This window comes from Carettochelys insculpta, chromosome 5 (assembly GCF_033958435.1).
Source record: "Carettochelys insculpta isolate YL-2023 chromosome 5, ASM3395843v1, whole genome shotgun sequence".
Lineage (NCBI taxonomy): Eukaryota > Metazoa > Chordata > Testudines > Carettochelyidae > Carettochelys > Carettochelys insculpta.
Genome location: NC_134141.1, coordinates 92,315,608 through 92,339,585, shown reverse-complemented (window position 1 = coordinate 92,339,585; position 23,978 = coordinate 92,315,608). Strand labels below are relative to the sequence as shown.

Sequence of the window (23,978 nt, the reverse complement as noted above, 5' to 3'; positions counted from 1 at the left end):
ATGGAAACCGTTATCAGTTCACAGTGCTGCCTTTCAGTCTGTCTGCGGCCCCAAGGGTCTTCAACAAATGCATGGCTGTAGTAGCAGCACACCTGTGCAGGCAAGGGGTGCAGCTGTTCCCGTACCTGGACAAGTGGCTAGTTAAGGGTCATTCCATGGAGCAGGTAATTCAGCATATACAGTTGATCCTCTGCCAAACTTTTGTAAGCCTTGGTCTCTTGATCAATGAGGCAAAGTCAGTGTTGGTACTGTTTCAGTCAGTAGAATTTGTAAGGGCACAACTGGATGCCAGGGTGTTCCTGCTGGGCAACAGGTTCAGGTCCATGGGCACCACCATCCAAGACATCCTGGCAGTTTCCACCATGACGGCCAGGTGCTGCCTGCATTTGCTGGGTCACATGGCATCATGCACCTTTGTGCATGCCAGGTTGAGAATGCGTTCTCTACAGCTATGGCTGTCATCGTTGCATTGCCTTGTAAGAGAAAGTTTAAACTTGGTGGATACAGTGCCAACACGAACTTTGTTGACCCTGCACTGGTGGTTGGACAAGGGGGTCATCCTCGCACGAGTCCCCTTTGCCCCTCAGCAGCCCTCACTTTCCCTGGTAATGGACGTTTTGGACTGGGGGTGGGGAGCGCACCAGGGTCACCTATGAACCCAGGCTCTTTGGAGTGTTTCGGACCTTTGGCTCCAGGTAAATGTGAGGGAGCTCAGGGTCGTCAGACTAGCATGTGTGACTTTCAAGGCAGTTTGATGGGACGTTGTGTGTCAGTCGGTACAGACAACACAACAGCAATATACTATATCAGCAAACGGGGGTGCACGCTCCTCTCTCCTGTGTCATGAAACCATGATGCTCTGGGATTTCTGCATACACCACAACATCATTTTCCTGTCAGGTGCACGTAACTCAGCAGGTCCTTTACGGATCACAAGTGGTCTCCTCCACGTGGAGGTCGTTCATTCTATTTTCCAGAAGTGGGGTTATCCCCAGATGGACCTGTTCACCTCCCACCTCAATGCAAAATCCGGGATGTTTTGCTCCTATTGCAGTCGGAGCCCAGGGTCCTGGGAAGACGCCATCACTGTCCCCTGGTTGGGCAGCGTGATGTATGCCTTCCCTCTGATTCCACTAGTTCACAGGGTCCTCCTCAAGATTCTCTCAGAAGGGGCATTGATCATCTTTGGCACCGGCATGAGCCTATCAACACTGGTACTTGACCCTTCGGCACCTATCGATCTGCAAGCCAGTGATGTTGCTGATCCAGCTGACCTACTGATGCAGCAAGAGGGGAGACTGCAACATCCCAATCTCCAGTCGCTGCACTTCACAGCAGGGATGCTCAGTGGCTGAGGGACCAGGAGTTGGCCTGTTGGAATCCTATGAGGGAAGTATTGTTAAATAGTAGAAAACCCTCCATGAGGGTGACTTATTTGGCTAAGTGGAAAAGGTTTTTGGTGTGGGTGTCTCACAGAGGGCTGTCTACCTCACAAGCCCCCATCCCGTTGATTTTAGATTACCTATGGCGTCTGGTACAGGACGGCTTGTCCCTCTCCTGGGTTAGGGTGCACTTAGCTGCTGTCTCAGCATTTCACCCTGGTCATGGAACGTCTTCTGTGTTCTCAGACCCTGTAGTCAAAAGGTTTCTGAAAGGTGTAGAAAGAGTCAAGCCCCAGATTTGGGCACCACTGCCCATGTGGGATCTCAATTTGGTGTTTGCCACCAAAAACGCTGTTTTGTAATTCAAACAGTAGGGAGTAGGTAACCGAGGGTTCAAAGGGGCCCCCATAAGCTTGGCTATCACCTCGGCCAGGAGGATATCTGAGTTGAGGGCACTTTCAGTGGACCCCTCGTACACAGTGTTTCACCAAGGATAAGGCTAGGCTGTGTTTTTACCTAAGGTGATCTCCGTGTTTCATGTTAACCAAGACATTTCCCCACCAGTATTTTACCCAAAGCCCCATGCCTCCCTGAGGGAGCAATGTTTGAATACCTTGTACATTAGAAGGGCACTGGCCTTCTGTGTGGCTGGGACTAGGCCCTTTAGAAGAATGCAACAACTCTTTGTGGCAGTTGCTGATAGGATGAAGGCTCTTCCAGTCTCCTCCCAGTGGATTTCCTGCTGTATAGTGACATGCATCAAGGAGTGTTATAAGCTCACTGGGGTTCCTCTCCCTCTGGTTAGGGCACACTCCACGAGAGTGCAGGCATCGTCTGTGGCATATTTGGCGCAGGTGTCTATCCAGGACATTGGGAGGGCGGCCTCCTGGTCCTCAGTTCGTATGTTTACAGTACATTATGCTTTGACACAGCATGCATGGGAAGAAGCTGAGGTGGGCAGGGCTGTCCTGCAGTCCGTTTGGGGCTCCAACCCCACCTCCTAGTCATTAGCCTGTATTCACCCAACTTGGAATGGACATGAGCAGTCACTTGAAGAAGTAAAGACAGTTACCTTTTCTGTAACTGGTGTTCTTTGAGATGTGTTGCTTGTGTCCATTCCAAAACCCTCCCACCTTCCCCACAGTTGGAGTAGCAGGCAAGAAGAAACTGAGATGGGGTGGGAGTCAGATGGTGCATACAGTGGCCGCCATACTGGCGCCACTCCGGGGGGCGGGGGCATCGCACCAATCCTATGGCTACTGGCTAGGGCAAAAAGCTTCCGGCGACTGGGCATGTGCCAGCGCACACCCAACTTAGAGTGGACACAGGTAACTGTGTCTTTTTCAGTGTGTGTCCACATGTTGCAGGTTCTGAGTTGTTGTACTTCAGCATAGGCATTTGCTACAGTACTGGGAGGGTCCTCCATTTGCTGTTGGTAATTTATCTATCCGAGGCCGTGTCTACACTATGAGATAAAACCCAATTATTAATATTGATTTTGTAATTCTGGAATTTATAAATTCAGTTTTGACTATCCTCACCTCCCAATGTGCTCCTCACAAAGTCACCTTATTGCTGCCACACTCAATTGGTAAACATTGACTGTTGCATTCAAGCATTGTGGGAATCTATCCCACAGTTCCCTCATCACCATAGCATTCTGGGTATGCTCGCTAGTCTTTGATGTCATCATCCCACATTGCATTTTCTTCATTTCCCCCCTGTGCTAAGTAAACATCCATTTTTCCTGTCAGAAGGAAGAAAAAGTAGGGCATCCGCAGAGATGGCAAAAAGTTAACGGAAAACTTTCTTCTGTAACTCAATTCTCAACTGGCCATCCACTGACTCTCCCTTGTACTGTGTTTACATCCAATCTCTGAAAATAATACAGGGACCCAGAAAAGCTTGAAGAAAGAGATAATAGGAAAGATGATAACTAGGTTGACAGAAGAATTCTTTTGTTAACATAGTGGTGTCTACTCTGAGGGTTAGATTGTTTTGACTGCATCTCTCTGGATTTTTTTCATTCCTGGAGGTGTAGCTATGCCAAAGTAACTTTTCAGTGTAGACCTGTTTTTACTCACCAATGAGAGAATCAGTCCAGCCTGGGAATCTCAGCATTACCATTACACACCTGAAGTAGTGCCTTCTTTGAGCTTCTTTACTTAATGATCTTGTGCTGGAGAGGGCCATTGTAGTCACTGAACTCCATGATCTCATGGCTAACCCTCCTTACACATCCATTCCCAGTGATATGATGGTATAAAAATGTCATCAAAAGTTTATTCACAAAGTTGTCAGACTTTCATTTGACTTAATTTTTCCATTCCCTCCCCTCCCAGCAAGACTGCATATCTATTAGGGAATAATTCAGGGAGGGGAGGGTTTGGAGAATTACATAACTTGGGAAGGCCTTGTAATATATGTATAATAAAATAAAAACTTGACAGGACAAACCCTTTTGGGCAGTTCTCTTCTCTTCGCTAGCAAATTTCAAAATGGATTATGCAGTTTATTGCTAGATGACTTCATAGAGTCTCTGCCATTTTCTTTGAATATTAGCGTTCACTAAAGCACCAGCTCCATCTCTTAAATTTGCAAGGCAGCTGTGTAGAGTTAATCCATTTGATTCCATTGGGATAGCTAAGTGGTTAGAGCATTTGCCTTGGGTTGTGGGCTCCTTGAGGGGGCCTTTCAAAGGTCTGAGACAGGTTAGATTTAAAAAGAAAAAAATCTGTCAGGGATGGTGATAGGTCCTTTCTGAGTGCAGGGGAGTGGACTCAATGATCTCTTGAGGTCCCTTCCAGTTGTATTTTAGAAAAACAAAAAAATGCCCTTGACTTGTCTGTGAGATTAGATACCTGATTTGGTAGAGCAGCCTCACAGTTGTTCACTTTAAGTGATAATCAGAATGACTCAATTCTTTCTAGAGTGGGATCCACACAGACACACACTCAAAGAAAAAAATACTTGCCTTTATAGTAAGTGTACAACATGAGATGGTTTAGTGTGGATCCCATGATGTATTGCCCATCTCTGCATTCAGTCTTTCTAAATTGGGATTCTGAAATAATGAGGGAGCTGAGGAATTGCTGAGGCATTTCATGTCCATGGAGGCTCAAAGACAAGCACAGTGTGGATGTGGCCCAACACATGCTTGTTTTCAAAAAATTCTGATTTTGAGCTCAAGGAGCATGTGAGCATCTAGAATGAGATCTGCATACCCATTATCTCAAAGAACCACAGTTACTATAAGGTTAAGTAATCATTTTTCCCCCCACACTTAAATAACTCAGAAGACTGAACAGGTCTTGTTTTTCAGTCCTCTGCTAAGACCAAGCTTGTGAAAATATTCGCTAACTGTTTAGGAACATAAGACCCTGATAAAAGAAACTTGGAACAAGCGTGTTTTCTCCAATGAGCCTTACAGTCACTGTAATGTCAGTCTGCCTCCAAATCAATGTGCAGACTTGGTTGTCAGTGCATGGCAGGTAATTAGAGTCAAATTATAGTTTGCTAAAGTATTGCAATAATAGTGACTCATTCTTCTTGAGACTTGAATACATCATAAATATTTAGAAAGCATCTTTCTTGACATATTACTCTGGAGAACCTTTTGGTTTTGTCTAGATATTATGCATGCTCTTTTGTGACGGGATATCTTTGCCAGTCTTCTCTCTTTTGCCCATATATTTCATTCATTTGTGGCATGTGAATTCAGAAATATGTAGCTTTTCATAATGATTTCTAGCTCATGTTTCCAGTGGAGCTATGGAGAAGAATTTTGTAGTTACTCCATAATGAGAGAGACAGGTTTGTTTGTTTTTGTGTTCCCAGCCCAGCCACCAAAGAGGAGAGTAAAGCAGAGTAGTTCAGGAACAAAGGCTCAAAACTGTAACCTAATGGAGAGAGGAAGTGTGCCCAAGATGTTTAAGAAATCGGCTCCTACCAGGAAAGTATTAGTGGCAATGATTTTTGCAGTGTTGATACTGATATTAGACAGCTGTGTGTAAGCTTGTCTTTCTCCAACAGAAAATGGTCTAACAAAACAGAATACCTCACTAGCCTTTTCTATCTAGTGGAAACTTTCACAGTTCTCTGTATATTTGCAGCTTATGTAGTCCAGTATCAAATACCATCTGAATAGATTGATTGATTGTAGCAAGTGGAAGAAAGACCAGAAAGTTTTGCTGTTTGATATTATTGATATCTTTTTTTTTTTTTTTAAGAATGGAATATGTAAAGCCTGGGTGAAGAGGTAACAGCCCACAGGCTAGATGTGCCTTAGTTGAATCTGGCCCACAGCAAGGTTCAGGGCTGCCCGCTGCAGTGTGGCAGGCTGGGGCTAGTGCTCTAGCCCTGTGGCAAATCTTCCAGACTCACTTCCCTAGCTAGGGCTGGAGTGCCATCACTGGCCTGCCCTGCTGCCAGAGGAGTCCCAAACTTGTTGGGAGCCCTGTCAGTGAAGTTTTTTTTTTTTTTCCTAAACTGCTTCTCACTTTTGTGTATGCCCCACCCACCCAGGATTTTTTTTGTTTAATTTTCGGTTGGTCATTGGCTCCTGACCAAAAAAAATTCTCTAGCCCCAGGTGTAAAGAAGTGCAAAACTGCATTTAGGATAATGTGATTGATAGTTGTGTATTCACAAAACTGAGCCCTCATTTGGTGTTGGAGCAGTTGGCCAGAGAGGGCTTAGTTTGAACACAACTTGATGCAGTCTAATGCCTGGTACCCTGTTTACACAGTAATGGCTTTGCAAAGATTTAGAAACTTGCAGATCTTGTTTATCAGGCCTCATGGTAAATCACAAAGGGAAACCTTTTGGCAGTTATGTAACCTGTTTAAATGTATTTTTTCTCCCTCTGTTTTTCTTAGCAACCAGTTATGTGCTAATATCAGAGGTTTAAATTTGGTGTTGGATAGTGGGACTTGCTAGACTTCTCCTGTCTTCCTTACGCCATGTTTTGCCCTTCTCTGAAGTGGGAGAGTTTCTTCTCAGGATGTTTGACAGTACACTTATACTGTAGTACTCCAGCATAAACTGGAAGACCAGGATTACCTAATCTTCATCTTTTCAAACTGCTGCTGTTTGAACTGGCAGAAAAAAAAAGTTGGTGTGAAGGATTATAGACATAGTTGTCCTTACGTAGTCCCTTGTTTACATTTACCTATGGCATTTCGATGGGCAAATTAGGTAATGTGGAAGAACTAGGATACAGTTATGCCATTACAGAGGTCTTAGAAGGCGCTTAAGGGGTAAATTAGAACTGTGCTGTTATTTACAATGGTGAGCAGGACTGATGGCAGTCAGCAAACTTTATGGGACTTGGGGAGATTTGACCACACCCAAGACGAGTGGCTCTCCGGTTAACTAAACTCATGCGAAACCATGTATGTTGCCAGACCAGAAAGTAATACCTGATTTAGCATCTTTACACTTATTGAATGCTAAAAAGACCATTGAGAGCTGCAGTATTTTACTTGGATGCATGAATTAAAATGGAAAAGGGTCAGATCCAGACCTTTTTGTTTTGATGCTTCTTAGCAATTTAAATGTATCTGTAAAGTTCACAATTCAGAAAAAGCCTCTCTGTTCAGGAAAGCACGGAAGCATATACTTGAAACATGCTTACGTGGTGTCCAACGACATGGGGGAAGCAAGATTAATCCCTCGATTCAATATATCTCTTAGGTTACCTGCGTGCTGAAGTAGAGAAGATGTGGGGTGTGAGATGTATGGAATAGTTTTTCCTTTCTTGGGGAGGGGATGGCTGGAGAGTTGGGGAGCCTCCCCCATGTAGACTCTGGCTGACCTCTAACCTCTCACCCATTTTATCAAGCACATCTGCACTTGTCCCCTGTGTCTCTTCATCCCCACTCCAGTCCTTCTTCCTCCATGTGTCCTTTCACCATCAACTGTACCCCATATTCTTCCATCGCTGTGTGGACCCTCCACCCCCATATCTTCCTGCTGTGAGGCTGCAGCCTTTTCTCCAGTGTTCCCTGTAATTTTTTCCATCCATAGGCAGAATAAACTTTTATATGCACACAACACATGTGCATCACCTGTAGAAACACATGCCGCCAGCTGTGAGTGGCTGTAGGCAGTCTGTTCATCAGCTGGGCAATACCTGAATTTTCCCTGGGCAGTCGTCCAAATGCTCAGTTTACAGGGAACACTGGTCACTGTCCTCTCTATTTGCTGCTGGCTGCTGTGGCTGGAGAGCTGGCTGCCCTCTCTTCTGGTACCACTTCAGTCCTTGCTGGGCGAAAGGTTTAAGCACAGTGCCACTCCAGCAGAATGTATTTTCTGTGGAGTAAAAAAAAAAAAAAAAAAGAACTGCAGGGGATATGAATTTTGCATGTGCATGGTGGCATAGAATTCCTCCAGCCCAATATGAGGAAGCACCTATATATGTATATCTATCTATCTATCTATCTATATATAGATACATATATAGATTTAATTTTATCCATTGGCTGGAGTTCCTCAGTGAGATGAAATTTAAGCACCAATATTAGAATGCCAGGACAATCACCCATTTCTCAAATGCTCCCCTAAAATCAGATTTTATATTGGTAAATACTGGGAGTCTGAGCACAGGAAAGGATTCTGAATGAAAGAGAACCATGGATTTAAATGGATGCAGCTCAGAAGCTGTCCTGATTTTACTTTTCTTTGAAGTTGCATTGCATGGCTCTAGTGCTGGAATACTGACATAAGGTCAATGACATCGACTTAGTGGAAATATAATTGTGATTGCATGTATTAACGCTGTTTTGTCACTTTCCTAAAAAATGGAGCTTGTTTTAATTCCTTCTTTCCTCACACTCTGATGTCAGTGGGTTTTTGGATCAGACATCAAGCATTGTATGGGGCTGTGTACCATATCAGAAGAACACCATGTATTCCATAAATATTAGTAATTTATAGAGAGCGATATTTAGTACCTTCACTTGTTTCACTCTGTTACAGTAGACCCCTGACTTACGCGTAGGTTGTGTTCCAGGGCAATCATGTGTAAGTCAAATTTTGCCTAAGTAGGGACTGGGTTGGGGAGGAGCCCTGCAGCCTTTTAGTACCCCGTCCTGGCTGTGCCTGGCTCCCTGCTCCTGTGAGTGGCGGGGAGCCCAGAAGCAGGTGCAGCAGCACTAGTCCATTTCCTGGTTCCTGAGAGCGGCAGGCAGCTGGGAGCCAGCCTCAGCAGCACCAGCGTGTTTCCGAGCTCTCCGCCACTTGCCGGTGCCAGAAAACTGTGCTGGTCACTTTCCTGGCTTCTACAAGTGGAGGAGAGCCAGGATCCAGGCTGGTGCCAGGTTCCTGGCTCCCTGCCACTCTCTATTTCAACTCGTGTTACTCGAAGAAACGCGTAAGTTAAAATTGGGTAAGTCAGGGTCTGCTGTATTGCCAAATCTGGTACTCGTAACAGTAGTTGTCAGAGAGATGGGAGGTGAAAATCCATGTGACTGTTTCCCAAGTTTGTTGCGGGCAGAGAAGAAAAAAATCTCTTCCAGATTCCAAACCTGGTGATCAGTCTAGTCCCTGGGATCAAGAGAGATCCATCATACTAACTTTGGGTGGGACTGAAACAGGGCCCCCCAAATGGCTATTTGTATCAGCAGCAAACAAAGCCAGTGAGTAGGGCCTGTTACAAGTGGGAGGGGAAGTAGAGGGAACACTTGGAGCACTGCTCACACACACTGAGGGTGTCTCCACTGCTCCCAGCCCTGTCGGGGCCCCATCCTGGCTGGCAAGGTGACCATTTAAGGTCTGCTACCCTGCAAGGAGGGATGATAGATAGTCAATCCATCAGGTTTATCAAAAAGAAGGTTAAGAAATGGCTTGCTCACAGCCTACATGTACCTCCACAGGGGAGAGATGTCTGGCAGTAGACAGCTACTTAATCTAGCAGAAAAAGCCATTGTTTGATCCAGTGGTAAAAAGCTGAAAGTAGACAAAAATCAGGGTAGAAATACCATGGACATTTTTAGCAGTCAGAATAATTAACTGTTGGAATAATTGACGCTGAGATGGTGGTAGAAAAGAAGATTGAGTATTTTATAGATCAGCCAGAAATTATGGGCTTTATGCAGAGTCAGTTTCTTTGGCCTGTGTTATGCAGGAGGTCAGATTAAATCATCACTTTTAATCCCTTTTGGCCTTAAAATATGTTAATGTATGTGAAATCTGAAGTGTAAGGTAAGCTAATGAGGTTTTGCAATGTTTTTTTTACTAAATTTGTTGACTTATGGTTTGTTTTCCCCAGATTGCTACTATCTCTCCAGGGATGGCATCGTGTGAAAACACTCTAAATACACTGAGATATGCAAATAGGTATGGGAAATATTTTATTTGTAGCTTATTTAGCTATTGTATTAGATCTCTGAATCGAGGCCTTCTGTTACTATTTGACCCAGAATTATTTTAGGCACTTTCTAATTAATTTTAGTTGCTTGCATTTCTTTATAAAACATAGACCAAAAGACTGATCTAAGCATTGACTTAAAGTAAATTTCATGCTTGCAAAAAATGCCAGGTTAACAGTACTGGAAACTGAATTCAAGTATTTATTGCCAGACAGGACTATGACAGTGTGTAAGGGTCTTCACACTGACAAATATGCTTCAGTCCTGTTCTGGAGGTGTCATCTCTTGGGCTGTGTCTAGATTGCAGGGTTTTGGTGACAAAATGGCTGTTTGTCCAAAAAAAAAAAATACCCACTGAGCATCCAGATTGCGAAGCCCTTTTGCCAGCAACCGTACCCTGCCTGCCACGAGGAAGAACAACGCTGTTGGCAGAGATCTGTTGACAAAACACTGGTCTGGACATTCCAGGGGGCCTTCTATCCAGCAGCTATTGGGGGTGGCGAGCTTCCAGAGGGTGATTGTGCCACACTTCTCCATGGGTATTGTGGGCCACCAATGGGTGTCATGTATCTGGAGGGTAGGGGTGAACCAGGCACAGAGCTCCAGGAAGGCACCACTGCTGGTCATCCCACTGCTCCATGATGAGCTGGTCCTACCAGTCTGAACTGGTGCGGTGCCTCAGAGCTGCCTGTGCACTGGATTTGTATGCAGGTGTGCAAGTCCAGCAGCTAGGGGACCGTCCCCAAAGGTGCTCTTCGACTACCTCTCGGTGAGGATCAGGAAGACAGCTGCCAGAAAGACCAGCATCAGCTGCATTGTGTCCGTGTGGGGTCATTGCAAGCCCAGGGGCAGCTCTGGCGGCATGGCACCCAGGGACAGGCTGTCTCTGCCACACAGTGGGTGCTAGGAGAGCTCTGCTGTCCCTCACAGGGGTTGGCAAGCTCACAAACAAGGTCAGAGACTGGTGTGCAGAGGGGTCCCTTTTAAGCACCTGTCTTTGCAGGGCTCTGGCACTGGCTCCTGGAGGGAATGGGTGACCGGCAGCCCTGGCTGATGGTGTTCCAAGTGGCGGTTTTGTTGAGAGAGCAGTCGGGCTGTTTGGCTGCGCACTGTCGGCAGAGCGGATTGCTCTTTCGATGTGCCTTGCTGTCTGGACATGCTCTGTCAACGAAAGTTTTTTGTTGTGTGATATCTTCTGACACAAACTTCTGCTGACAAAATCCTGCAATCTAGACATAGCCTTGGGATAAGAGGATAGGTTCAGTCTCCACAGGGAAAGACTGAAACCTCCCTGCTGTTGGAACCTTTCCCCACTGCCTCTCCACTGCCAGAGTCTTTTATAGCTATGCATCTCACTGATAATCATTCAAACTTAAGCACAGAGCAGCCATTGTAGATTCCTTCTTTTTCACACTATTTCTGTTTTTATTTTTAAATTTTCTTCCCTACAAGAAAAATGTTTTTTCATGTTTTTGATTTTAGTAGGATTGCTTTAATTCCTTCACTTTATGTTCTTGACACAAGTACAGGAGCATACAACACAGGATTTTTTTTTCATCTGTACATTTTTCTTCTAAACTTGATCTGTATGCAAATGCATATAATAATTCCTTTTGGGTATATATTTTAACTGTCAAAAAGACAGGAGGTAAAACTTACTTTTGTATTTCTACTTTCAGAAAAATTGGGCTTATGATGAGAAATGGGTAGTCTGGGACTTCTACACTGTCCAGTGTTTTCCAGAATGTGCCAAAAAATTCTGTATAAATCTAAGAAATGTTTTGAAGTTACTGTGTATTTGAGCATACTGCTGGAGCAAGAACTCTGAAATACATGTTCAGCAGTAAACATATGAGAGCCTTGAAGATTTTTACTTTTTCGTAATTAAAGAGGCAGTTTTTCTATTTCAAGCAGATAAAGCTGTTCCTGTGCTTGTGATACTGTATGTTCTGTCCAAGTAATGGACTGCAAGCCTGATGGTTTTTAAGATTTCTGTAACAAGTTTCGTAGAGAACCTGGTTTACATTTTAGAGCAGGGGGGCCCATATACTATGCTGAAGTATTAATTATATTTGTCTTTGTATGCCAAAATCTAATTGTATCCAACATTTGTATACTTTTTCCATATATTTAAATCTTAACTGTGCCTTAGTATTTTAACTCTTACCATTCTTTTAGCAATCTGTTATTTTTTATCAATTCATAAATGACCAACTTCCTGTGGACATTGTACAAGTTGAACCTTTCTCGTCCAGCACATTGTCATCCAGCAACGTCTCTAATCCAGCATGACTTCGGTTAAGTGAATGACCATTTATCATGGGCGTGGCCAAGTTTTCCATAATCCCATAAAGTTTATTTATAACCACCACTCCTGGCTCTCAGTCTTCAGTACTGTTATTTAGCTGCAGCGTCCCCCTAAATGTCTTCTAAGAGCCCAGTAAGCAGTGAAAGTGTTGATATTGTTGCTAGACAATATTGACCTCCAGTGGTCTGGCAAATTCTCACACTTGGAACCGGTCAGGTCCCAATGGTACCAGAGTAGAGAGTTTCAACCTACGTAAATTCTACACACTCATTAAATAAGAATGTGTGTGTAATTTATAATGGCACAATACTGCGTAGTATGCAGTTAGAAGTAATTGTAATCACTTGATATTTTGAAAGGAGCAATTCCTGTAAATACTGAACTCAGTACAATTTCTCTTCAGTCTACTAATGTATATCCAGAATGAACTTCACTGAAAATGATGGAATTACTACATATTTACACTGCTGTGAATGTGCAAAATTTGGCTCACTGAATTTTCCCATACATGCTTGAAATCCAAATATAAGCCTAAATATTTCAACACTGTGTCTAAACATGTTTTATCTTGAAAACAAACTGCTTCACTTGTTTCATTCTTTTCAGAAATAAAGGAGACTGCTAAATGAAAAGTTCTCATTTTAACTAATGTCTTTACCAAACACTTTCTTTTAATTTGCTGCTGTATCTTGCTGCTGCAGAGTAAAGGAATTTGGAATTAGTCCTTCGGATATTCCCTTCTCACAGAGTAGTGGCAGTCGCTCTGATCTCTCTCCTTCCTATGAGTATGACGACTTTTCTCCTTCGATCACCAGGTCTACTTCATTCTATACATGGAATCTGTATTTTAAGTTTTTCTGTTTAGCTGTTTAATTTTACAGACCCAAACCTTCATTTGTTCCCTTGCCTTGAATCACTGCGTACTTTGTTTCTGTCCTGTTTGACAGGTGATGTTACTGCATGGTCTGCAATCATCTTTCCATTTTTGTTCATTTTTCTTAAACACTTAAGTATTCCACATTCAGGCTTGCTTTTCCCTTCATACATTTAAAAATGGTGATGTTACCTTTGTAGATTTAGTGGATTGGTTCTCACAGGACAAATTCTAAGCCTTTAAGTTTTATTACATTTATTTTTTATGAAGGTAATACGTTTTTTTTTTTGGGTGTTTTTACTCCATATTTGGACATTGTGAAGGTTAGTTATTACTGAAGGATATTTCTCTAACCTTTTTGGGGATATTGGTAAATTTGCATTCATTTAGTTCATAAATCTTTTTTTTTTTTTTTTTTAAATGAGCATCCTTGCTTGAAAAGATAGGCTAATCTACATTTTATACACTTCTGATTTTGCTAATGTTCAACAGTTCTGAGAATCTCAAAGCTGAATTTGGCTTCAAATAATCTGGCCATTCTTTGTAGACGCTAGGTTATTTGTTTAGTGGCACTGATTTGGTTTTTAAGGTCAAAAAGTGCTGAATCATTTATTAACTAGGAAGATGCTCTCAAATATATAAAGAAATAAATATGCACACAAAGATAATACACCAAAATCTGGCCAATATTATTTTGCTATCTCTTAACAATTGTAACTATTATTGATTTGTTAAACAGTTCTGAACTGTTCGTGGCTATGGTTGTCTTCCACCCCTGCCATCTGTTTATAACTGAGTCTTGTTTTCACTGTATTTAAATCTAAATTGGTTGCTTTCCTACCAGGTATGTTCTAATTCAACCCTAGTTATTGGCCTTGATGAAATGGATGTAATATGTAGAAGGACAATCTGGATGATCACACTGAACGTTTTTGGCCCTGTAAAATCACATTAAATTTTCAAGTTGACATCACCTTTATTAAGTAAATTAAATTGCATCTGAATCCATAAGGCTTTAATTTATTTTTGCTATTTCACATAGAGCATCATTACTTTCAATTTTTTTTAAATGATTTCAGAGTGAAGGAACTGACAGTTGATCCTAGCGCAGCAGGAGATATCCGTCCAATTATACACCATGCTCCAAATCAAATTGATGATTTAGAGACTCAGTGGGGTGTAGGGAGCTCACCTCAGAGAGATGATCTGAAACTTCTTTGTGAACAAAACGTGAGTAGCTTTCGTCATTTTAGGTGTGTGTACATACAGTTTTGTCTTTGAATTCAACAATAGGTCATATCCTGAGTAATACATTTTGTAAGGCTACTTCATTGATATAGTTAGCCTCTGGACTCTTTCAAATTGCCGTATAAAGTTAATGCCAATGCTAAAAGATGTGTGTTTGCGGGGTGGGGAGGGTTGCTTTTTATATGACTGTATAAGGCACCATATGGATGGCCCTGTTCCAGAATATCTCTTTTGGTAAACTTCAAAGTGTGGACAGGCCTTAATTTAACTCCAGATTGGTTCCTTTGATTTTCCTAGCTGGATAGTACTCTGGGCTCCTCTTCAGGAGTCTGCCTTCCTAACAGCTGGGCCTCCTTCTTCTTAGGTAGAGACAAATAGCTGTGAGCTTCCTGGGCAGCTCTCTTGCATGTTGCCAGTACCGCATCTTTTGCTCTCAGGAAGAAGTCTTTGCATTCCTCTTTGGCTTTGGGTGTGGCCCTGGCAACACCAGTTGTGCTGGAAGGAATAACTCTTTGGGCATTGGCACCTTTGATAGAGGAGAGTACGGTATAAGTAGACTAAAAGGTAGTCATGTTCCCTGGTTTTGGCTCCTTAATTGCACAACTGAAGTAAAAGCTCTTTGGTGCATATGAATACACAGAGAAATTCTTGAGTATCTAATGAGAATTTTCTTGAGATCCTGTATTAGTTTCCTTGTCTTCACTGTTGGCAAGATCTCTCTGTATAGTATCTGTGGATCTAATTAACATTTTCTCCCTCTTCCAGATCACCAGTAGATATGTAAAAAGAGTGGACTTGATATCTGTGGTTTTCATTCTGATCCTACTTGATTTTTTTTGTTGTTGCTGGGTAGGAGAACTGGTTAGAGAATTATACCACTAAAAAGATATAAAATAACTGAAAATTATTTTTAACTTTTTCCCCCATCCTGTCCCCTAGTTTCTGATAATATATAGCCAGGTGCTGAAGATGCAAACTCCTGAGTCCCTCTTCTAGCAGCACTGTGTTCTATATATTTCTTTTTCATATCTTGGGATAGGATGAAATGCTTATTTAATTTGTTAATTTTAAATAAAAAATAATCACAGAGTAAAAAAACTTTATTATTTTTCCAAGGAGGAAGAAGTTTCTCCACAATTGTTTACTTTCCATGAAGCTGTGTCACAAATGGTTGAAATGGAAGAGCAAGTAGTAGAAGACCACAGGGTTGTCTTCCAGGTAAAATATTGAGCACTGCATTGTATTTGGACTTGTCAGGTAGTTTACATTGGCTGGAGAGAAGTTGAAAGTATGTCATGTGATAGTTATATCAGTGCAGTCGGATTTCTAAACCGCTTTTTGATGAGCAAGATCATTGGGGCAAGATACGGAGCTAGAATCGTATAAAATAAGCCATATTCCCCCAACCACCAACTCCTTTGTCATAGTGGCAAAGGAGAAGCGTATTACTGTGTGGTCCATGAACCCCAGTATAACTTATGATGTTTCCTTTTCAGTAACTGATGGTCTTAAAGAAGTCACATTAGCATAGTATCAGAGAGGTAGCCTAGTTAGTCTGTAGCTTCGAGAACAACAAGAAGTCTTGTGGCACCTTATAAACTAAACAGATATTTTGGAGCATAAGCTTTCGTGGGCAAAGACCCGCTTCATCAGATGCACCACCCCCCCACTCACGCATCTGATGAAGCGGGTCTTTGCCCACGAAAGCTTATGCTCCAAAATATCTGTTTAGTTTATAAGGTGCCACTAGACTTCTTGTTATTACTATAGTAATTACTGTTCTTTTAGCACTGAGTTGGTTTTTCTGCTTTGGGTCCTTTCTGATTTTGGCCATTCCTTCCAGTGTCAGTGGCTGTAGGGTGTGGGATGAAGCTTATTTGGCACTAACTCCAGAATCTGAGTTTGAAATTTGACTGATGAATCAAAAGACTGTATGTGCAAACTAAGGCTTATTAGTTTTGAGAATAAGGGAATTTCAAAGTGCAGAGTTTATTTCAAAGAGCCTGCATCTATACAGGCAGTTTGCATTTCAAAAGCAGCACTTTCAAAGCACAACTGGCCACCATTATGCTAATGAGGTGCTGAATATGCATGCCAGTGCCTTACTAACACATCCCTTCTGAAAGGGAGGGGCATGTGTAGACACGGCCCCAGTTTATGCGTATTTTTGAAAATGGGACTTTGTCTCTTAAGTCTTTTAAAAATTCTTAAAAAACTCTTAAGACTTTTAAAAATTGTAATGCTTGTCTCTCTCCTTTCAGAGGTAGATGTGTTTTGCAGCATAGACTGAAAGGTTTGGGCTACTGAGGTTTGGACTAGGGGACAGGGAAAGAATTCTTACGTTGTGGGTCCGCCCTTCAGAACCCCCCTGTCAGCCGCTTTCTGTTTTAAACTGAAATGTTTTTGGCTCGAGTGCTTCTGCTGATTATAGCTGTAGCAGGATCTCACTGGGAGAGGAGCCGTCTCCAAAACAGACGAATTTAAGCTAGTGAATCCCATTTCTGTGGCCATAGAGCAGCTTTGAGTGTGGAAAAGCTGGCTTAACCAGCTGCTGGTGTTCTTCCTCAATGTCGGGGAACCCTCTTGTGAAATGGAACTGTTTTACTGTCTCCTATGGCACTTGCCGCTTCCCTATATCTTGCTTAGGGTTGTACCCAGGGGTGTCTTCCTTCCCAGGGCATCACGATGGTTTCTTGGAGCTGTGGGCAGTGAACACATACTTGCGTCATCAGTCTAGTTCAGTGTATAATGTCCTTGCATCAGAACTACAGGGATGGCTTAAAGCATTTATTTTCCCCATCCTCCTCCTCAGTGTTTCCTCTAATTATTTTCCATCCATGAACTGAATAAATTTTGTTATGCATGCTTAGGCATGTGCAGCTGTGCACCACCAGTAAAAATCCATGCTGCTAGTCATGGGTGCTCTGCTGAAGAGCTGGGCAGTAGCTGAATCTCTCCTGGGTGGCTGCCCAAGCAAGTGTTCAGCTTTTCCCTGCAGCTATGCCAAATGCTCCAGACTAGCTGAGAACTGGGGTTACTGTCTTAGGCTGTTTCTGATGCAGCCATTACACTGAAGGAACCGTGTATAAAATGTATTAGAAATCCATAGCTTTGTTTTATAGAAAACAGGAGTTCAGACCCTGAAGTAAATTTCTGGTACAATTCATGACATTAATGTTTGTGTAGTTAAAAAGGTATAACTAGCTTTGGGAAAGATAAAGTACTTTGTGAATTCAGTAGGCTGCCTTCAAACCCATCGCTTAGCTAAGTTAATACATTTGGCTGTTGTGCGTGACTTCTTTTTAGGAATCTATTCGATGGTTGGAAGATGAAAAAGCCCTTTTAGAAATGACTGAAGAAGTAGACTATGATGTGGATTCTTACGCTACACAACTTGAAGCAATCTTGGAACAAAAAATTGACATTCTGACTGAACTCCGAGGTAAGTGTTTTTGGCCATTTGTGTAAAGTGCACTACCAAATTGACAGCCTTGAAAAATTGCATCATGGATGATGAAATCTGATCTTTGGTTGCCCACCTCTGAAGTAAGTACCACTATCAGAAGCAGCAGAGAAGTAAGGGTGGCAATACCGTGACTCCCTTTTACATCAGGTCCCCCAGTTTGGGAAACACTGTGGAGAAATCATACATTTTTCATTGATTGGTCAAGGCTTAAATAGTAAATTTTGCAGATGTGTGTTACACATCAATGAAATTAGCTATTTATGCTATGACCTCCCCATGAAAAATGGGATTTCTTCATGATTTCAATAGACTGTCTCTTTGTGTGTGCATTACTAGCTGTGGATTTTCATACATCAAAAGGACAGTTGTTAGCTATAACTAAACAGTGTCATGCACCTTCTCTTCTTCTGTTCTACAACCCATATTCAATGCAGAGAATGCTATAGTTCCACTACTCAGGGCTAAGGAAGCAATCTGTGAGTACTGGGATATGGTGATCAGAGTGAAAAATTTTTCCTCTCTACTGGAAGTATAGAGTCTGTGCTCAGTCCTTTATCTTTTTTCTCTTTGTCACTCTGTCCTAGCTCATCCAAACAACAAAGGGAGGAAAACAGTCTAAATAGGTTTGCAGGAAAAGGGAAGATAAGGCAGTGAGAAGTTAAAGCAGCAGTTGAAAGTTATTTCACAGCCCTGTAACACAGGCTGGGGAGACAGACCTATACAAGAAGCATTGTTCTAGGTCTGCTTGCCAGAGTTGAGATATGAATCTAACTATAAACAGCTCTTGACAGTCATTGTTTTTAGGATATGTGTGGATTCAGGAAGCTATCACTTACATTTGGGTTTCTTTGAAACCATAACGTTGGGATGTTCCTTTTTTTTATTTAAAAAAAAAGAAAAAGCTTTAGCTTGTGCGCAATCTGTGTGTGTCCTGCAGAGGACCTGAATGCATTTATTGGCTGTGTCACATGTCATATATTTAATGTTCCTGCTCTAACACTACATGTTGAATCAACTGCAACTCAGATGGATTTAACAAAATCAAGTTATGTTGCCCTGTGAGCCTGTTAACTAGAGGATTGCATCCTCTGTGGAAGAAGAGTTTGTAGATATTGGCGGTGGCATTGGTAAAGCAGCACTTCGGGCAACTCCATGTTCTCTCAAAATAACTGCAGGCTGACTTTGAAATAAGGTGCTGCATAGTTATTTAAGATATACTTTTGCCTCCATTCATACTGCGTGGTACACTTACTGTGCATGACTTCTTTCTAGGGAGGGGAAAAAAGATTTAAAGCCAAAGGAAGTTATTGCCCAGTAAGGCTATGTCTACACTGCGCCGTAATTTGTAGGGCACTCTTCCGGAAGTTATCTTCCAGCAGATCACCTTTTGAAATAGCTCACCTATACACACAAAGCGGATCGAGCCTTCAATCCACTCTATCAAAAGACTGGTTTGCTCCTCTGAAAGACAGAGGCCACACAGCTCTGGGTGCTCTTTCTAAAGAACAGACCAGGAAACGCTACAGATGGGGTCGCATGGCAGACAAGCCCTTCCAGGGGTCACAGCTAGGCACTTCCTTAAAGCACCCTCCCCTGCACGTGCTCAGGGCTGCTTTTCTCACACACAGCACTACAGACCTGGTACATGGAGTGCAGCCATTGCAGAGACCCCCATGATCCCCAGCAGCTCCCTGATGGGGAGATCCTCGAGGCTGTGGTCAGCCTGCTGGCCACGTTGCTTGTGGCCATCCTCCAGGGCCTCCTCAGCGGCCTAGCCTCCTTCCTGCAGGCCACCTCTGTGAGGCAATGGCTGCGCCCCCTTCCCCAGGCCAGACAGCCACCTGTGGGGCTATCCCACCAGGTCTGAAAGCCGTTCATGCAAGGATGCACTGCCAAGGCTGGCCCCAGCTATGAGCAGCTGGCTGCTGCCTCATGCCACCAGGTGCACCAGGACGGCATGCAGGTTAGGGAGGCTCTCCAGGAAGCTTTCACTTGTGGGCCCCAGTGATCCTCTTGCAGGCATGCTCCACCATCACCCCCACCATACACACCCCTCCCTCACCATTCACAAGGGATACAGGGATGGTGAAAAATAAACTCCTTTACTGAAAAATATGAAATGTGAGCCAGTACTTAATGAAACATTAACTATTTACATGGGGAACAGGGGAGGGAAATATGTACATGGGGGGTGGGTCCTGGGACAGTGGGAGGGCGTGCTCCTCTGTGGGGGTGGGGGGGGGCAGTGACCCACTCCAGCCACAGGAACCCAATTGCCCCAAGTCTGGGGTCCTGCTGGGGCTGGGATTATGGGGAGGTGAGGGGGTAAGGGTGCTGCAGCCACAGGCTCGATGAAGGATGCAGGGGAGTGGGGGGAAGCGGGGGATGGGAGAACTAGCTTTGTGTGGCCCTCCGTGGCCATGAGCAACTGGGTCAGTTCCATCAGGGTGGGATGTGCGGACATTGGCTGGGACCAGGGCAGTGAGGTCAGGGGCTGTGGAAGGAGCTGCAGGACTGTCCAGCAAGGGAGCAGGAGGCTTGGGAATTCACAGCCCAGGTGAGGGTGTCAAGGGCACCTGCTCCCCGATTCCAGGCAGCCCACTGTATTGCCAACACCGCCCCCCCACCACAGGACGCTGTTCTGATCCTGCAAGGCGACTTTGTGGCCAGCAGAGGCCTCCTTCTCACGGTGGCACTGGCGTGCGCCTCTGCTGTACCCTACGTGGGCGTGGGAGGTGAGGATGCCCCAGCTCCTCACTGACATCTGCAGGGCTCCCCTGCCCTCTTCTTTGGCCCTGGCTGGGCCCCTGGGGTGGTCCTAGCTGCTGGCCATGCTGCTGGTGGGGTGGCTGCTGCTGGAGGCTCATGTCTTTGCTGCAGCCAGCACACTCTCAGCTTCCTGCCATGGGGTTTCTGGGTCTGTGTGGCTTTAAACGTGGCTGGACACAGAGAATATAAAGCTCTGCTTGTGCTAGCAATGGTGTCTCCGTGCTCCAGCTGGCCAATGCCACGGTTGACTGATCTTTCAAAAGGGCGGCTTGTGGAGCGTCTGCACGTTTTCTTTGGGAGAGTCTTTCCAAAGAAGGCACTTTTTCTGAAATGGGAGAAGAGCGCTTTTGAAAGGTAGGCCTCATTTGTTTGAAAGTACTTCTGAAAGACTGCATTTTGGGTGTAGATGCTCCGTGGGATATTTCGAAAGAGCCCTTTCAAAAATTATTTTGAAAGAACTTGCTAGTGTAGACATGGCTTAATTGTACTACTTCTGTTACTCCCCTTAAAGAGGATTGGTCATGATGATGAGTACTCCAACTCCTACTTACTGCTCAGATTTGGGAACTAGTTTCTGTATATTGGCCTCAACCTGACTGTCTTATTTCTTTGTTTCTTGATTGATAAAGCCTTGTAAATATGTATGGGTGGTTCAGTTGCAAGGTGTGAAAATTAAGACTGACAATTACCTCTAGGCATCCCTTTTCTTTTTCCCCCAGCCACATCTCACGTTATGACTACACTACATGATAAGGTCAAAGTTAAGGTAGTTAGCTTGATTTTGCAATGTCACCATCTTCGCTATAAATACGATTAGCTTGATTTTAGGCAGCCCTAAGGTTGATATTATAGCACTGTAAGAAGTAATTTGATGTAGCATCACGTTTGAATTAAGGCTAGTGTGGAAAAGCCAGGTCTTTATTATAGACTTTATTAGCCTCTAGAGGTGTCTGGTATGTATCCCACAATACTCCACAGTTGTCCACTCTAGTTGCTTTCATCTCCGCTGCTCTCCAGGTGCCCAGGAATTGGGTAACAGGAAGCCCAGAAAGTTGAATTTGGCACCAAGAAGCTTGTGGCAGCTAGCCTAAGGGATCATGCTTGTAAGAGAAGCTGAGAAGCTTCTTCCTTTCTTTGCTATCAGTGTGGTGAGCGCATCTACCCATTAAAGATAGCCCCACCACAGGGCTGTGAGCTGAGTACTTGGCTTTGTTTTTCAGCACTGGTGCCAGCCCCTGCACCACATGGCAGCTAGACTGTGCAGGTTGTGTTTGTATGAGAGGCCGAGAAACTTCTATGGTTTACATTTGTAGAGAGGCAGCCCCTCCTCTCCCACAGATGCCATGCTGTCAGGATCTTTCCCACACCCAACATCACATGGCTAGCTCCCAACCCAATAAAAGGATGTGCTTGCTGTTCAGTGCGGACCATGCTGCCAGGCAGCACCAGATCCTGGCTTGCACATGGTGAGGCCTTCAAAGGCGGGAAGAATTTTTGGGGGTTTGCTGCCACTGGTGTGGGGGAGGGGCTCATCTACCCCAGCGGCAAAGATTTCAGGGACTTGCCACCCCCACCTGTGCAACATGGAAGGGACCATTCCAACTGGTCCTTCAACCAACGACCCCTAACTCATGACACCTCCTAATGCGATGATGGGGGACAGCCTCTCCAGAGTCTGTTGGAGCTGCCCTCCCACCTGAGCAGCACTGAAGGGACCATGTCAACTGGCCTTTCAGCCTAAGAACCTACACCTCCCTAAGGAGATGAGGGAGCTCCACCCCCCTATCCACCCCCCGCTGCTGGGCACATCTATGTAGTGAAGTGGGAAGCCAGAATCCTCCATCAAAAATGTCTTTTTTTTCCTAACCTTTATCCTCTTCTTTCTTCAAGCTTTGCATTGTTTGTGTAATATTTTCAGGGATGATATCTCTGGAATCAAGGAAGCAGGGACAGTGGCTGGAGAGCCAGTTGAGAAGACAGACACCTGCTGCTTTTTGTAAAACCTTTGAGAATTCAGTTATAAAAGCAAGAGATTTTGGTTAATTTGGCGATCTTTGTTGATGCTTTCTTCCCAAACTTTGTCTCTTTCATGCTGTACTGTGGGGGAACAAGTAGCTGAGGGACCAGCTGACATGGCATAGTCATCTGGGTGATCCCAGAGCACATACAGATTGTGATTCCCTACTTTTCCTTCTTTTCTTCTGGAAAAATGCCCATTTGCTTGCAATGGGAGCGGAATGAGGGCAGTGCAATGCAATGAGGGAAGATGACCACAAACCACTTATGGGGCATTTTTTTTCCCATACTGCACCAGCAAAAAATGCCCAGAATGCTATGGGGGATAGGTTTAGAGATAGCGTGTGGCAGCAGTTAAGTTAACTTTGTGGGGAGTTGAGGACAGTCAAATTCTAATTTATAAAACCCAGTGTTACAAAATCAAATTTCATGAGTTTGAATTTCTCATAGTGTAGACGTAACCTCAGTGTTCTTGAGTTTGTAAATCTGGAGGAATTCTCCTTTTGTGTAACTGCAGTTACAGGTCTGTTTTCTGTGTTACAGTAAAAGTAGATTTCGAAAGGCATTGTTTGCATTGATGTTTAATCAGTCATTTCAGCATAAAGAATAGTCCAGTTCTAGAGATTTTAAAGATAACACTGAAAGTTGCATTAATATGTAGCAACACGTTAGAGCAGGAACAGGCAAATGCAAACACAAGCCCACAGGCTGATATAGTTCCCTAGGGTTAGCTCCTGCCACTGTATTTACCTACGTCTCTGTAGATAGGGGCAATTGCAATTCCTGGTGGACATGAGTTGCTGTTCCCAGCCCAGGGGAGCAGCAGGAAGCAGTGTCCTGGTTTGAGCCATTTCCATTAGCCAAGAGGAGTGATCTGCTGCTTATGGGAACTGCAGTCCTCCATACCTGTGGAGGCTCAGGTAAATATAGTGGCAACAGCCCACCAGAGACTAACCCTGGCAAACCACTGCTGTTTTATTGTGCACCCCAGTGTTCAAGGCTTAATCCTGTACAGTTCAGCTGGAAACTGTTGTGCATATTGGTGCTGCATAAATGATAAGCAGGGCAGGAAGTGCCCGTAAAAGTATACCCTGCACTGCATGTGCTATACTGTACAATTTTCTAGGAACAGGAGTGCGACCTAAGAGGGAAGAGCCTTGCTTAGAAGTGTATTTATGTAGGGAGTACAGTAAACTTTCATATCTAGCATTCTATTATCCAGAACACTCAACCAGCATTTTAACCATAAGTAAATTTTAGTTAATTTCCATAAGTAGAGTATAGTGAAAGTAAATACAAAAGTACAGTATAAGTGTACAATACTACTGTTGGTAAATAAAGTACTCTGCCTACATTTGTTTCTTAATATCTAATCTTGTATTTCTTTAGTGTTATGCATTGCTAGGTAAGACACTATTATCCAGAATATTTGAATATCCAGCAACCTCCCCTTCCCGGGGCTGCTGGATATGAAAGAGATACTGCATTACATTTAAGCTTATGTACTCAAACATACCTGTATCTTCCCTGGCTCCTCTGTAGCCTCTG

General features: G+C 43.7%; 1 protein-coding gene across 4 annotated transcripts in view; it reads left to right on the top strand.

Moving 5' to 3' along the window:
• KIF2A (kinesin family member 2A) overlaps window positions 1–23,978 on the top strand; it is a 90,210-nt gene that overhangs the window by 64,585 nt on the left and 1,647 nt on the right. For 3 of the 4 annotated variants that reach the window (XM_074995533.1, XM_074995531.1, XM_074995534.1), the window contains 4 exons: window positions 9,650–9,717; window positions 14,011–14,161; window positions 15,296–15,397; window positions 17,486–17,621. In XM_074995533.1, coding sequence (XP_074851634.1) covers window positions 9,650–9,717; window positions 14,011–14,161; window positions 15,296–15,397; window positions 17,486–17,621 — 457 coding nt within the window. Of the gene's footprint in view, window positions 1–9,649; window positions 9,718–12,758; window positions 12,873–14,010; window positions 14,162–15,295; window positions 15,398–17,485; window positions 17,622–23,978 lie in introns of all 4 variants that reach the window. The other variant, XM_074995535.1, reaches the window with a different exon arrangement.